Below are 14977 nucleotides of genomic sequence, written 5' to 3'. Positions count from 1 at the left end.
TACAGTTACTAGATCCGGCACTATTATTGTTGGAACGTGATGATGTTAATGAACAACACGCGGTCAGCCACTACAAAGTATCTGGGCACACTGGCCGTTTCCATGGGATTACAGCGGATTACTTGAGGTTAAACACATCTACAGAGGCCGCACATCTGTACCGCGACCGTCACTTCCCGCCTGAAAGCCGAGGAATCAGGAATCCAGGCTCCGCCCCCTCTGTGTCACGTGCTCAGGTACAGCCGGACGCTCCCGACAGAAACCATGGCAACGGCGCCCCCTGGTAACTAGGGAGGAGCAAGAGCTGCGATGTGGGAGGACGCGCCATCATCATGAGCCAGACAGCGGAGGCCAGAGCGAGGTGAGGACTGCGATCAGGGGGACTGGGAGGAGAGGGAAGGAGCCGCGACCTCCCCCGTAACACTGCTGCCGTCTCCGAGCTGCCATGTTCCTCCAGGCCAGGTGTGTATGAGGGGCGCTGCAGACACGTGTAGTACCCGTGTATATATATATATAACAGAATCCCTCCAGGATATTCCGGTCCCCCAACTGCTAGCTCTCCAGATGTTGTGGGACTACAACTCCCAGCATGCATTGTCATCCTCCTGCTCTGTCGGGGCATGCTGGGAGTTGTAGTTTGCCTCTGGTTGCCAACGTCTTCAGGCTGTTATTGGTCTTTAGCTGAAATGATAGTTCAGCAGCTGATCATCTGCGCCGCTGTTCTTGATGGCGAAGGTTGCATCCTGTCCTTCAGGTCCCCATCAGCCGAGAAAACCATAACGAGCACCATGATAAAATGAAAGTCGGCGTATTGTGGTATTCAGTATTGCGGTATATGTTATAGGCCGCCAAATGGCCGCTAGTTCAAGTCCCCCGTGGGGACCAAAAAAAAGTACAAATGAGCGAAAGTTTTTTTTTTGTTTTGTTTTTTTTATTAAACAAAGAAAAGTGTGTGTGTGCGTCATAATTGGTTTTTTTCCCCCCACTTAATTTTTTTTTTTAAGTTTTTATTACATTCTATAGTAAATATAAATAGTACTATTGAAAAATACAGCTTGTCTTGCAAAAAACCAAGCCCTCAGACAGCTAGGCTTGTATCACCCTGGCGAGCGTGATATGGGACGAGAAACTCTGCCTGATATTGCGCTCATCAACACGCGTTTTACTCGCGGATGCGAGGCGCTATTCAGGCAGAAACCTGTCGCTCTGCTCCTGTGAAACTCGGATCCTCTTGGTGTGTTTGACGCACGATAGAGGATCGGGAGTGCTTCACGTTTTTTAAAATGGTAAACCTCGCATCGCATGATATGCGCGGTATTTAAGGTCCCATTGAAATCAATAGGCGATGTGTTCCGAGGAACATGAAAAAAATAGAGCATTCCGTCATTTAAAATTTTTTTTCTAATCTCGCAGCATCGCTGTGAGGGAAAACATCGCTCGTGTGTAGGACTCCATTCGAAAGAACGGAGTTCATGTTCCCGCTACTTTTGTGCGCCTTGCAATGTACAAAACTCGAGCGTGATTCATGTCCGTGTGAATGTAGCCTCACATGAATAGACAAATGAAATAGGGTTTGGGTTTTTTTTAAGTGTGAGGGAAAAAAACAAAAAAGGGGGGGCTGCATCCTTAAAGGGATTGGTCTTTACAAGAAGACCCCATCAACCTGCTGGGCCCGGCCTAAAATTAAAAAAAATGGGCATACTCCATCTCCTGGAGCCCCGGTATGCAGCTGAGAGCTGCCAGCGGTATCGGCGGCAACATCTGGGTAGACAGCCTGGCGGAAGTCAGGGGTCCGCTGTTGTCAGTCAGAGGCCGCAGCATCGCTGTATGTATGTATGGTGACGCTGCTGCCTCTGATTGGCCGCAATGGACACCTGACTTCCGCTGAGCCGTCTACCAGGAGCCTTCCAGGACAGGAGAGTATGCCCTCTCTTTTCCATGTTAGGCCGGCCCTGCGGGCGGACATGGTTTTCTTATAACGACAGAACCCCTTTAAGGGGATAGACATCATCTGTCTTTAAAACCTGTCACATCTTATGCGCACAATAATCTTCATTATCCGCTCGTAGGAAGCGAACATGGAGTCCTGTGGGGTGTTTTTTATTCTTGCCAGCCTTCCCGTTTCCTCGCCGTCGGCCCTGGTCCGTGCGTAGGGCTCTGCACCGTGCGCACACATACGTATAGAGAGCGGCGTGCGCTGACTGCAGAGAGGAGTGTGAAGCACAGGTACAACCCAATGTTGACCAGGTGACCTACCCGACACTTTACTGTAGTTTCTCCCTCCAGGGACAATCAGACCAGACAGATTCAAGAAACGGTCAGTAATGTGGAAAAGCACTTTGGAGAGCTGTGCCAAATCTACGCCGGCTATGTCCGTAAAACTGCCAGGCTGCGGGACAAAGCTGATCTCCTGGTCAGAGAAGTCAATGCGTATGCCGACACCGAAACCCCAAATCTCAAGCATGGACTGAAGGCTTTCGCCGATGAACTTGCCAAACTTCAGGATTATCGCCACGCGGAGGTACGGAGGGACGCGTGATATTGTATAACACTAGTGCCAAATGTCCGTGTCCTGTCCGATATGCACATTCATCGGCATTGTATGTCCTACTCTTGTCTGTGACGGGAAAAGAACACGGCCGTGAGGTTTTGTTTTTCACATAAAGATATAGTCTATGTGTATCGCCTTATAGGTGGGGGGGGGGGGGGTGCTGTCCGTGGACTTACACGAACAGCACACAGCCCTTTGCCTTACGCCACCCGCACACGATCGTAAGCGTATTTGCGTGCGCCAAACAAAGGCGCACTGATTTAATTGGTTTATGAGTTCCAGATGTGTTCTTTTTCCTGCGCAATTACACAGAATTTTGCACATCTCCTTGCGTATTGCACGTGCATTTGCGCATCCCACTTGACTTCTATGGGGACCTTTGGTGCGCAAATATGCAGAAAAAATATAGCATGTTCTAATATATAATATATATATATTTTTTTCTGCGTGACTGAAATGAGCACCTGAAATACAGAAATGTGTACGAACCCACTGAAATCCATGGATTCTACTCTCTATTCTATTGCGCACACAAATACGCCTGTGTGAAGCCGGCCGTAGGAGTTATCAAAATGAGCTTGTCCAATTTTTGTCCATGAAAAACAGACCAATCTTAATGCCTGTGCGTGTCCGCGTTTTATCCCTATGCGTTGCGTGTGTCTGTTTTTTACTCCAGGTTTTATTCTTTCTTTTTTTTTCTTGCGCAAAAAAACAAATAAAAGATGGCCCAAATTTTTTCTAGCACTACTTAGTGAAAATTAAAGCACACACAGATATCCTCCATGTCATTGTACACAGTAAATGTAGACAAAGAACAAGATGTGAACAGGCCCTAAGATGTCCTATTTCTCCAATCTGTTCAGGTTTATAGGCTGCGGTATAGTACGCTGCAGTATTCGTAAGCTGCGGTATAGTACGCTGCAGTATTCGTAGGCTGCGGTATAGTACGTTGCAGTATTCGTAGGCTGCGGTATAGTACGCTGCAGTATTCACAGGCTGCGGTATAGTACGCTGCAGTATTCACAGGCTGCGGTATAGTACGCTGCAGTATTCACAGGCTGCGGTATAGTACGCTGCGGTATTCACAGGCTGCGGTATAGTACGCTGCGGTATTCACAGGCTGCGGTATAGTACGCTGCGGTATTCACAGGCTGCGGTATAGTACGCTGCGGTATTCACACGCTGCGGTATAGTACGCTGCGGTATTCACAGGCTGCGGTATAGTACACTGCGGTATTCACAGGCTGCGGTATAGTACGCTGCGGTATTCACAGGCTGCGGTATAGTACGCTGCGGTATTCACAGGCTGCGGTATAGTACGCTGCGGTATGCATAGGCTGCGGTATAGTACGCTGCAGTATTCACAGGCTGCGGTATAGTACGCTGCGGTATTCACAGGCTGCGGTATAGTACGCTGCGGTATTCACAGGCTGCGGTATAGTACGCTGCGGTATGCATAGGCTGCGGTATAGTACGCTGCGGTATTCATAGGCTGCGGTATAGTACGCTGCGGTATTCATAGGCTGCGGTATAGTACGCTGCGGTATTCACAGGCTGCTGTATAGTACGCTGCAGTATTCACAGGCTGCGGTATAGTACGCTGCGGTATTAATAGGCTGCGGTATAGTACGCTGCGGTATTCACAGGCTGCGGTATAGTAGGCTGCGGTATAGTACGCTGCGGTATTCATAGGCTGCGGTATAGTACGCTGCGGTATTCACAGGCTGCGGTATAGTACGCTGCAGTATTCACAGGCTGCGGTATAGTACGCTGCAGTATTCGTAGGCTGCGGTATAGTACGCTGCAGTATTCGTAGGCTGCGGTATGCCGGTAGTACACTGCAGTATAGTACACGGAGCTAGCGCAGTACATGTACAACATATTGGTGAAGTTTCTCAGGATTAAAGTTTTTTTCTTTTCCTTTACTAAAGATATGTGGAATGATTGCTGGCTGTTCTGGTAATATACAGTGAAATCTTTGTTTTCTGCACTGAAGATGTGAATTACTTTTAGGTGGAAAGACTTGAAGCCAAAGTGGTTGAACCTCTGAAAAGCTACGGAGCTATAGTCAAGGTTAAAAGGGTACGTATGTATATAGTTCCTCTACTGTATATCTGTGGTTAGGGGTCTTTATACAGTTCTCCCTCAAGTTACAATGGCCTTGGGATGCTATATTTCCATTTCTGGTCTTTCCCAGGTCGTTGTAACATATGTATTACTGATTGGCATGCTCTGATTGGCTGTCTAGCAGCGCCTCTCTACATGTTCTGTGCTGCTTGTTACCTGTACCAGGATGAGCTGCTGCTTTGGAACCAGGTGAGCGCGGCTCATTGGTGCACTGTACATTACAGAACCCTGAAGAAGCTGCTGTCATCATATAAAGTGTTTTCCAGCTTCCAGCAGTTGTTTCAGACTAAAGGCCATTTTACACGGAATGACTATTGTTCACTACTAACGATAATTGTTCACTTTTTGTTTGTCCATTTTATGCAGGCATAAAAATCGTCTTTGGCTCATTGAGTCGGGTCACATTCACTTATACACTGAACGAGCCAACGGGGTATCTGCTGTATAAACAGGCTGCCTGAGCGATCTCTGACATTGCTCGTTCAAACCAGTATTTCATTCTTAAAGGACCAGACACATGCTAGCGATTATTTATTTAATGTTTTTAAATCCATCTGGTGGATTTATGGCTATATATATATATATATATATATATATATATATATATATATATATATATATATTATTTATTTTTTTCCTGACTCGTCAAATTTAATCGTGCTGCATTTTTTTCCCCTTCACCCATGAGGCTATTTTTTTATAGCTTTTTATTTATTTATTTTATTTTACTAGGGTAATGTGTACAAAATTTAAAAAAATTAAATTTATAGTTCTTTATTTTAACTTAAATATAATTATTTTTAAGATTAAGTAGAGGAATACGTTTGCCATTTGGTTTTGGACGTCTTGATATATAATTTTGTGTAATCTTGGATTGCAGGGCAGATATGGCGACTGTTTATGTTGGTGTCGGCGATGGCTATATATATATATATATATATTATAATTTTTATTTTTTTTTCTATAAATTAGTTTCCCCCAGTCGTCTCCACGACAGCACCAATTGAGATTGCCTCCTCCTGATTGGACAGGAGCACACTGAGAGGTTAAAAGCTCCTCCCCCCCCCTTCCCCACTTTCCTCAGTGTCTTCCTGTCCTGCCAGGAGGCAGGATCTCTGAGAGGGGCTGGTGGAGAAGCCAGCCAGGATTTACTTACAGGCAGATCGGAGGGCAGTGGGTCAGCCTGTCCTCCCTTCCCAGCCAGATGACTCCCGGGACGCCACATGGGGTGGTAGCCCCCGGGCCAGGTTCCTCCCGCGGCGGCCCATGGGGGGTACAAAGCGGGAGCCTCAGTCCCCCTCCTCCTCCTCGTATAGTCACGGCGCGGCGCTCCAGGAAGCCCTTTGACGGCGCGGGGCGGCGCGTCACGTGTCCAGCGTGGTGACGTCATCACGCTCGCATCAGTAGACGCACGGAGGGGGTGGGGCTTAGCGCAGGAGCGCGAAAATTCAAAATAAGGAACCTGAGAGAAGCCAGAAGGTGGACCAGGACTACAGGTCGCAGGGTCTCTGCAGCACCGGTACAGTAATGAGTGCTCCAGCCCCAGAGATAGCTGAAACCTCAGCCTCAGCGGCCGTAAGTAGCCAGTGCGGCAAAAAATACAAAATGCAAAATCCAATGTATTGTATATGGAAAAATTGCATATTTACCCGCAAAAAATACTTTCCCTTTTTTTGTCAGGGGGATAAAAACGACATCCCCCCCCAGAACAAAACCCAAAAAATGCGTGGAGTGCGGGACGAGACTGCCAGCTACGTACCAGAGGCCTCTATGCAAGGCATGGGTAGCTAGGCTAGACAAAGAGGAATCGGGGAGATTCATGGATGACGTTAGGAAGCTGGTGAAGGAGGAGGTTCGATCAGCCCTAACATCACAGCTGGCGCCGCCAGAGAAACGCCAGAAAAAGGCGTATGTTCCCGACGAGCCTTCCAACTCCGAGAGTTCTATCGGATCGGAGCAAGAGGAACAGGCGGCCGAGGAGTCCTCAGACGATGAGGACTACAAAAGATACCTTTTCCATCAGGACGACTTAACGGAATTGATTAAGTCAGTCAGGGCTACATTAAAAATGGAAGAGCCCAGAGAACCACGCACCCTGCAAGATGAGATATTTGGGGGACTAGGGGAGAGGCGTAAACATACCTTCCCTGTCCACAAAAATATCATTAAAATTATCCAAAAGGAGTGGAAGAAACCAGACGCAGGTTCCTTCTCCGCTAGAGGGGTAAAAAGAAGGTACCCATTCAAGGAGGAAGTTTCCGCAAGCTGGGAAGAGATACCCAAGGTAGACGTCCCAGTGGCCAAAGTAGCTAGGAGGACGAGCCTGCCCTTTGAGGATGCCGCACAATTAAAAGATCCCATGGATCGCAAAGCCGAAGGCCTTCTAAAAAAATCATGGGAGGCAGCGGCAAACATACTTAGGCCAGGGATCGCAGCCACCTGCGTGGCGGCACTCTGGGGGTATGGCTCGAACAGCTGGAGCTACACTTAATAATAAAACGCCAAGGGAACAGATCCTAAATTCCCTACCTATCCTGCGTATGGCAACAAACTTCCTAGCGGATGCCGCGGCCGAAACGGTTAAACTCTCGGCAAAAGCTACAGCCCGGTCTAACTCAGCCAGAAGAGTACTATGGCTGAAATCATGGTCAGGTGACTTAGCCTCAAAAAATAAACTATGCGCCCTCCCGTTCTACGGCCAGTTTTTGTTCGGACCAGACCTAGACAAAATCCTGGAGAAGGCGGCCGACAAAAAGAAGGGATTCCCGGAAGAAAAGCCGCAGAGAGGGAAGACCTTCTTCTGAACCCCAGGGCAACAGCCCGAGGTCTACCGAGGCAAGGGCAAGACAGGCCGCTGGAGTTACCCCAAGGGGGGCAGAGGGAGAAATATCCTCTTTAATCCCCACCATGGGGAGCCCAAGCAGACCCTGACGCCAGCTCCGTAGGGGCAAGGCTGGGGAACTTTGTGGACCAATGGGCCGCAATTTGCGAAGGCCCATGGATCCCAAAGATCCTACAGCAGGGATACCGGATAGAACTGGTGTCCCTCCCCAGAAGGAAATTCATTATCACAGGAGGCTCAGGGCAACAGTTACACTTACTAAGACAGAGCGTTTGGGACCTGCAACATCTAAACGCAACATCCCCCGTACCGCAAAACAAGGAAACTCAAGGCCATTATTCCAGGCTCTTCCCAGTAAGAAAACCCTGCGGGAAACAGCCGATGATAGTGAATCTGAAGCCCTTGAACACCTGTGTCAAGTACAGAAAAATCAAAATGGAGTCCATCTCTTCAACGATAAAGTTGATTCCCAAAGGGGCCTACATGGCATCCATCGATCTGAAGGACGCTTATTTCCACGTACCGATCCACGAGGGGTCCCAAAGATACCTAAGGTTCGCAGTGGATATGAGCAAAGGAATAGAGCACCACCAATTCAGATGCCTGCCTTTCGGGATCTCCTCAGCACCCAGAATTTTTACCAAAATTATGGCAGAGGTAGCTGCCTACCTGAGGAAAAAGTCGATCCTAATAATACCCTACCTGGACGATATTTTAATAATACAGAGTCCAGGGAACTACTAACGAAGCACCTAGAGATAGTACTAGAACTCCTCCAGTCTCTAGGATGGATCATAAACTGGGAAAAATCCAGCTTAGATCCCGACAGGAAGAAGACGTTTTTGGGCATAACGCTCAACTCAGAATTACAATGCTCCTGCCTGCCCGAGGAAAAAATACAAAAAATCCAAAGGCTGGTCAGATCCTTCCTACAGAAACGATCATGCACAATTCGGGAAGCCATGTCTCTCCTGGGAAGCCTAACGTCATGCATTCCCGGAGTAGCATGGGCCCAGGCTCACACCAGAGCTCTACAGGCCTCCATCCTATCCACATGGGACAAAAAGCAGTCCTCACTAGGGACAAAAATGTATATCCCAAACACAGTGAAAACATCCCTGCGTTGGTAGACATCCCCAGCGAACCTGCAGGAAGGGGTTCATTGGCTACAAAACCCAGCCACGCACATCACAACGTACGCAAGCGCCTGGGGATGGGGAGCGCATGTGGGGAACCAGTTCTTTCAGGGCCCGTGGTCCCAAAGGATAAAAGAACAATCCTCCAATTACAGAGAGCTACAGGCCGTATGGCGGGTCACACAGCAGTTAGGAAACTTGCTACGGAACCAGCATATAAAGATACTGTCGGACAATACCACCACGGTCGCCCATATTCGGCACCAGGGGGGCACAAGGTCTCCTGCCCTGCAAAACATTTCGCAGAAAATCTTCCACTGGGCAGAGGGCCGGATCCTTTCGATCACGGCAACACATTTAAAAGGGACGCTAAACCAAAAAGCGGACTTCCTCAGCAGGAGGCAGATAGACCCAGGAGAATGGTCTCTCTCCCTGGAGGCATTCAGAATCCTGACCAACGGTGGGGGTCCCCACAATTGGACCTATTTGCAACCAGGGAGAACGCCAAAGCAGGCAATTTCTTCTCCCTCCGGCCAGGAGATCGTCCTACAGCAATAGACGCCCTAGGCCAGGACTGGGGAAAGGGGGCTAGTGTACGCGTTTCCTCCGATACCGCTGATCCCCAGGGTCTTACAGCATTTCAGAACCCAGGTATGCACGCTAATCCTGGTGACCCCCTTCTGGCCCAAAAGAAGTTGGTTCGATCTTCTGACAACATTGAGTGTCCAGGACCCAGTCACCTTTCCGACCTGGACAGATCTGCTATCAGAGGGACCACTGAACCACCCGGGCTTAGACAGACTCCACTTAACAGCATGGCTCTTGAGGAATCCTCACTAAGGGGGAAGGGATTCTCACAAAGAGTGGTAGAAACGTTAATGTCCAGCAGAAAAAAGACGACCCACCTTATCTACCAGAAGGTTTGGAGAAGGTTCTCCTCATGGAGCCAGGGAAGGGATTCCGGGGATTCTATCCCGAGCATCCCTTTGATCTTAGAATTCTTGCAGGAGGGCCTACAGATGGGCCTCTCTCCAAGTACCCTGAAGGTCCAGGTCGCAGCCCTTAGCGCCATATGCGACACAAAGTTCGTGGACAATAGATGGGTCAACAGGTTCTTGACAGCAGCAGCTAGATTACGACCTAGACCCATAAAACTTGTTCCAGACTGGAACCTTAATTGGGTTCTAAGGGCCATGTCAGCGGAACCATTCGAGCCGATCGAAGCACTACCGATAAAAATGCTTACAATCAAGACCGTTTTTCTAGTAGCCATCACGTCTGCAAGGAGGGTTAGCGAGCTGCAGGCTTTGTCCATTCGCCACCCATTTCTAAAAATCTCGGACTCCAAATTAATATTTAAAACGGACCCTGCCTTCATGCCAAAGGTGGTATCACATTTTCATAGGTCCCAGGACGTAATAATTCCCTCATTTTTTAGCAAACCTAAAAACGAGGAAGAAAAATTCCTAAGCTGCCTGGACGTCAGGAGAGAAGTCCTAGGCTACATAGATGCGACAAGCCACTGGAGACGGGACGACAACCTGTTCATCCAGTTCGGTGGGCCAAATAAAGGGAACAAAGCGGCAAAAAACTCCATAGCCAGGTGGATCCGCCTGGCCATCATAGAGTCCTATAGGGCACTCGGGAAGGAAATTCCTTTAGCTCTTAAAGCCCATTCTACAAGGGCAGTAGCATCCTCATGGGCCGAACATAGCTCAGCTTTGGTCGTGCAGATATGCAAAGCCGCAGTCTGGAAAAAACCCCACACGTTCATCAAACATTATAGGGTAAAATTGCAGCAGGACGAGGACATGGCCTTCGGCCGTAAAGTCCTCTCGGCAGCAATCCCACCCTAATAAACTTTAGTTGGTACATCTCAATTGGTGCTGTCGTGGAGACGACTGGGGGAAAAAATGGATTATACCCACCTGATAATCCGGTTTCCAGGAGTCTCCACGACAGCACCCGTACCTTCCCCCCCCTAAATGGATAAAAAAGAAACTATAGAATATAATATAAAAAATAAATAAATATATAATATAATATAATATAATTTCATAATCAACAAAAAAAACCCGGTTAAGGGAAGAAATTTAAGTTGAGCTCCTACCCCGGCAATTCGTTAGAATCCACTGAGGAAAGTGGGGAAGGGGGGGGAGCTTTTAACCTCTCAGTGTGTTCCTGTCCTATCAGGAGGAGGCAATCTCAATTGGTGCTGTCATGGAGACTCCTGGAAACCTGATTATCAGGTAGGTATAATCCATTTTTTTCCGTATTTTGTAACTTGTTTTTTGGAACATCTATGCCCCCCATGACATCATAGAAGACCTCTGGGGATATTCACTCTGTATTTTTATTTTCTTTATTTCACACTTTTTCACTGTAACTGCAGCCACCATAGGAACCCCAGTTACAGGGGAAAACATCCCCCTAGTGTGACAGTAGACACTGGCAAAGCTGGTCAGGAGTCTGTTAAGACCCTGCAGCTCTGATATGCTGGGGGTCGCTGGCGATCAAGTGATCGCCCCTGGTCCTATGCAGGAAACTCCACCGTCGATTCCTGCATTCTCTAGACGGCACTGGCTGAGCGCTGTGTAGCTTGTCAAGGAGAAAGCAGAAGTAGTTAGAAACCACTTCTGCCTTCTCTGTAGGCTGTCTGACTTCCGAGAATCAAACCTGCCCAGGACTAAGCACCATATATTTACGGCTCCTGGTCCTCACTAGGTTAAAAGGGTTGTCCAGTATTAAAAAACATGGCTGCCTTCTTCCAAATACAGAGGCAAAGAAGTTGTCAGCAGCACAATATGAGTACCATATGGTTTGAACAGGTATCCTGCACGCCCACTGGGTTTGGGATCCAAGCCAAGCCGCTCTTTAGTACAAATGTTGATGAAGTAGTGGAAACAGCCGATCAAGGTGCAAAGCAATGAAGTTTCTTTATTTCTTTCCTCCCAGACAGAAAAACACGACGTTTCGACTACAAGAGTCGTTGTCAAGTATGGCATACTTGACAAAGACTCTTGTAGTCGAAATGTTGTGTTTTTCTGTCTGGGAGGAAAGAAATAAAGAAACTTCGTTGCTTTGCACCTTGATCTGCTGTTTCCACTACTTCATCAACATTTCTTCCAAATACAGTACAATACCATCTATGGGTTGTGTGTGGTATTGCAGCTCCAGTCGAGTAAAGGGAATGGGGCTGAGCTGCGATACCACATACAATCAATGGACAGGTGTTGATCCAGAGGAAAGAAAATTACTATGAGGTAAAAGACAATTTTCCTCGTTCTAGAAAAAAAAGTCTTCTCGACTCCAAATCTGGCAGTCAGAATAACCCCTGGATCAGTGACCCATCTTCTATAATCTAGTGACTATAACATGTAATATAGGTACATGTTCTTGTACTGTGGATGATACTTTGGGGGCTTCAGAACCAATTAGCAGTTTTCCATAGAATTTTATGGTTTCAACATAGAGTGGTCATCCTGAACCAATTAATATTGTATGTTGAGGGACCACTGTTCTATGTTAGAATATGGACATCATTGAGGACAGGTCCTCCAGAATGAAGTTGTTGCTAAAAGAATCTCATGTTTTGGAGAACTTGGTGCTACCGCGTAGCGTGTGGCCATTCATTCACTTTGAACTGTTAATATATCAGCAGCTTTCCCAGTACCATCCACTGAGAAAACCCCCATCGTTTATCTAAAGGAGTCCAATGGTATGGCACAAGTCTGGTGCAACGCTTGGGGACGAAAGTAGCGTTTGACATAAAGGATTTGGCCTACCCAAGTGGAGAGAGACACTATAGTAGGGTTGTGTCAAGTGAGCATTTTTTAAAACTTATCTTATTTTTACAGGAGGATCTAAAAGTGACCTTAAATGCGAGGAACAGAGAATCGAAGCAGATGACACAGTTAGAAAAAACACGTCAGAGAAACCCATCCGACCGGCAAATAATTGTATCCTTTCCATCCACTTAACTAGACACTAACCTTTCACGCAGCATATGGTCCTCTAACAGCCTGTGTGTGCATCATCAATCTTGTCATATACCTGTCTTCAATTTTTTTTGTTTTACCACTGAAAATCAAGTCTGAAGTGGCGGCCACTAGCGGTTTCCCCTCTAGCCCCTCTGCTATCCATTGCCTGTCATTAGGCATTTGGCTTCTCTAGTAACAGGGACATGATGACATTGCTAGTTACTACATGCAACAGAGGGGCAGATGCTGCCCTGCAGCTGCTTGGAACAGGGCTATGCAAGGCAGCATGGTAAGTATGGAAGAGGAAGTCCCGGCCAGTACAGTACTTGGAAGAATGACTGGAGGACCCCTGAGATCACAGCAGAAACCCCTCTTATTGCACTGCTGATACAGATGTATTGTTTAACCCGTTTAGGACTAGCCGCTGTATATATACGGCGGCTGGTCCTGGGCTTAGAGGACCGCCAATAGTAAAAATACAGCGGTGCTCTAAGTCTCCTGCTTCTGCAATCAGTCAGAGGGAGGAAGGGGTTATCAGCTGATAGTGACAGCTGATAACCCAGAGCAGAAGGCAGGAGGGATTTTTAACCCTTCCTGCCTTCTGCTTCCCCGATATACAGTGCTCAATGAGCACTGTCTGGGCAAAGTGAAAGTAAGAAGTACTTTCACTACGGGAGCCTCGGGGGGTCATGTAACCTCCCGGGATTCCCTGCTACTGCAGAGCTGGAGGGTCAGACTTAACCCTGGCAGCTCTGCAGGTGACTAATGTCACCACAGAGGTTGCTTTCCCCTGTAATTAGGGCTCCTATGGACGCCCCAACTATAGTGGGAAAGTGTCAAATAAAGTTTTTTTTAAAAAGTGAATGTCCCCCAGAGGCCTTGTATGACATCATGGGGGACATAGATAGTAAAAAACACAATTACATAAATAAGTAAAACAATACATACAAAAGAAAGAGAATAACACAAAGCAGACGGCAACAAAAAACATCGCCGTATGCGCCCTGTAAACCAAAACCATACATACGATATATCAAAACGTCCGAAATAAATAGAGGAACCCATTTCCATACTTTATTTTAGTGTAAATGTAAAAATAATTTTAAAAAAAAACTATAAATGTTAAAAAAAAACATTTTTTTAGCATTTTACCCCCAATAAAACTAAAAAATGGGGAAAAAAGTCAGTGAAAAAGATATAAAAAAAATAGTCCTATATGTCACGGGAAAAAAAACGCAGCAAAAATAATTTTGGTAGCTAAAGGAAAAAAATGGAGCAGTAAAACCGCCACATGGGTAAAATCCCTAAAAAGTGTCTGGTCCTTAAGGTACAAAACTACCTGGTCCTTAAGGGGTTAAAACGTGATGGGAAGGCATGGAAAAATTGGGGGGGGGAGGGTTGTTTCTTTCTTTTCCAAAGCATTTTTTTCCCTGGAAAAACTGAAAAAAAGTGTGTGGAATACATATCTCTGACATGGTATTTAAATTATAGAACATAAAACATGGCTTTGGAAAAAAACAGAAATAAACCTGTTTTTGTTTTTTTTTCTCAAAATTTTCCGGGTTTTTCCAGGCCTTCCCATCTCTAGTTCTTCCTTAGGCTTAAATGGAATAGATCCAAAGATATGTATGTATGTATGTATTGTTTTCATTAACTTTTTCCTTAACGAGTATTAAGTCTCAGGTATAAACTGCATCATTTTCATGAAATCGCTTGCACCAGATGGACTGTTCTTCTCTTTTGACACGTGGAACTTTTTGACTGGAGAACTTTATTAGTACCTGTTATACTAACCTACAGTAATACATTTTATAATGCATCGTACTTAGGACCACCAAGATGCTGAATTATCAGGAATGAAACCATTAGAAATTGAAATATGCAGCAGGTAGCTGTATATGGTAGTTTTTGATGCTGTATTTTCCCTTGTCTAGTTTCAATCTGCTATGTTACTAGGCATGGCTTATCCAGCATGGGACTTTTTTTTTACTTTCTGGGTCCTGGATTTATAGATTTTTATTTCTATTGTTACGGCCTGTGCTGAGCTGTTTGCATCCTTATTGCCTTCTTTACTTATTGCAGGAATGGGATCAGCTGGGTACACAAGCTGCAATGATAGCTAGTTGTAACAGTTTCTCCTAAAGCACTAACTCAAATCAATCAAAATACTAACAACGACCTGTCCGTGCGTGCGTGAGTTACATGCTCCGCCCCTGATCACATGACAATGACATCATCACAGGTCCTGTAAGCACACTGCTGTTGTCCACCTAGGTGTTCATTAGTATACCATCGCAACTGAGGCTGCTTGGGTTTGTAGGGGATGTAATACTAACGAACA

General features: G+C 46.5%; 1 protein-coding gene across 1 annotated transcript in view; it reads left to right on the top strand.

Moving 5' to 3' along the window:
* Window positions 1-315: 315 nt before the first annotated feature.
* CIBAR1 (CBY1 interacting BAR domain containing 1) overlaps window positions 316-14977 on the top strand; it is a 29604-nt gene continuing 14942 nt past the window's right edge. The window contains exons 1-5 of the mRNA XM_066578417.1: window positions 316-462; window positions 2287-2521; window positions 4565-4633; window positions 12514-12615; window positions 14314-14319. Of these exons, the coding sequence (XP_066434514.1) occupies window positions 446-462; window positions 2287-2521; window positions 4565-4633; window positions 12514-12615; window positions 14314-14319 (429 nt within the window). The 5' untranslated portion in view covers window positions 316-445. The remainder of the gene's footprint in view (window positions 463-2286; window positions 2522-4564; window positions 4634-12513; window positions 12616-14313; window positions 14320-14977) is intronic.

The sequence above is a fragment of the Eleutherodactylus coqui genome, chromosome 9 (genome assembly GCF_035609145.1).
Source record: "Eleutherodactylus coqui strain aEleCoq1 chromosome 9, aEleCoq1.hap1, whole genome shotgun sequence".
Taxonomy (NCBI): domain Eukaryota; kingdom Metazoa; phylum Chordata; class Amphibia; order Anura; family Eleutherodactylidae; genus Eleutherodactylus; species Eleutherodactylus coqui.
This window is presented reverse-complemented; position numbering and strand designations above follow the sequence as displayed.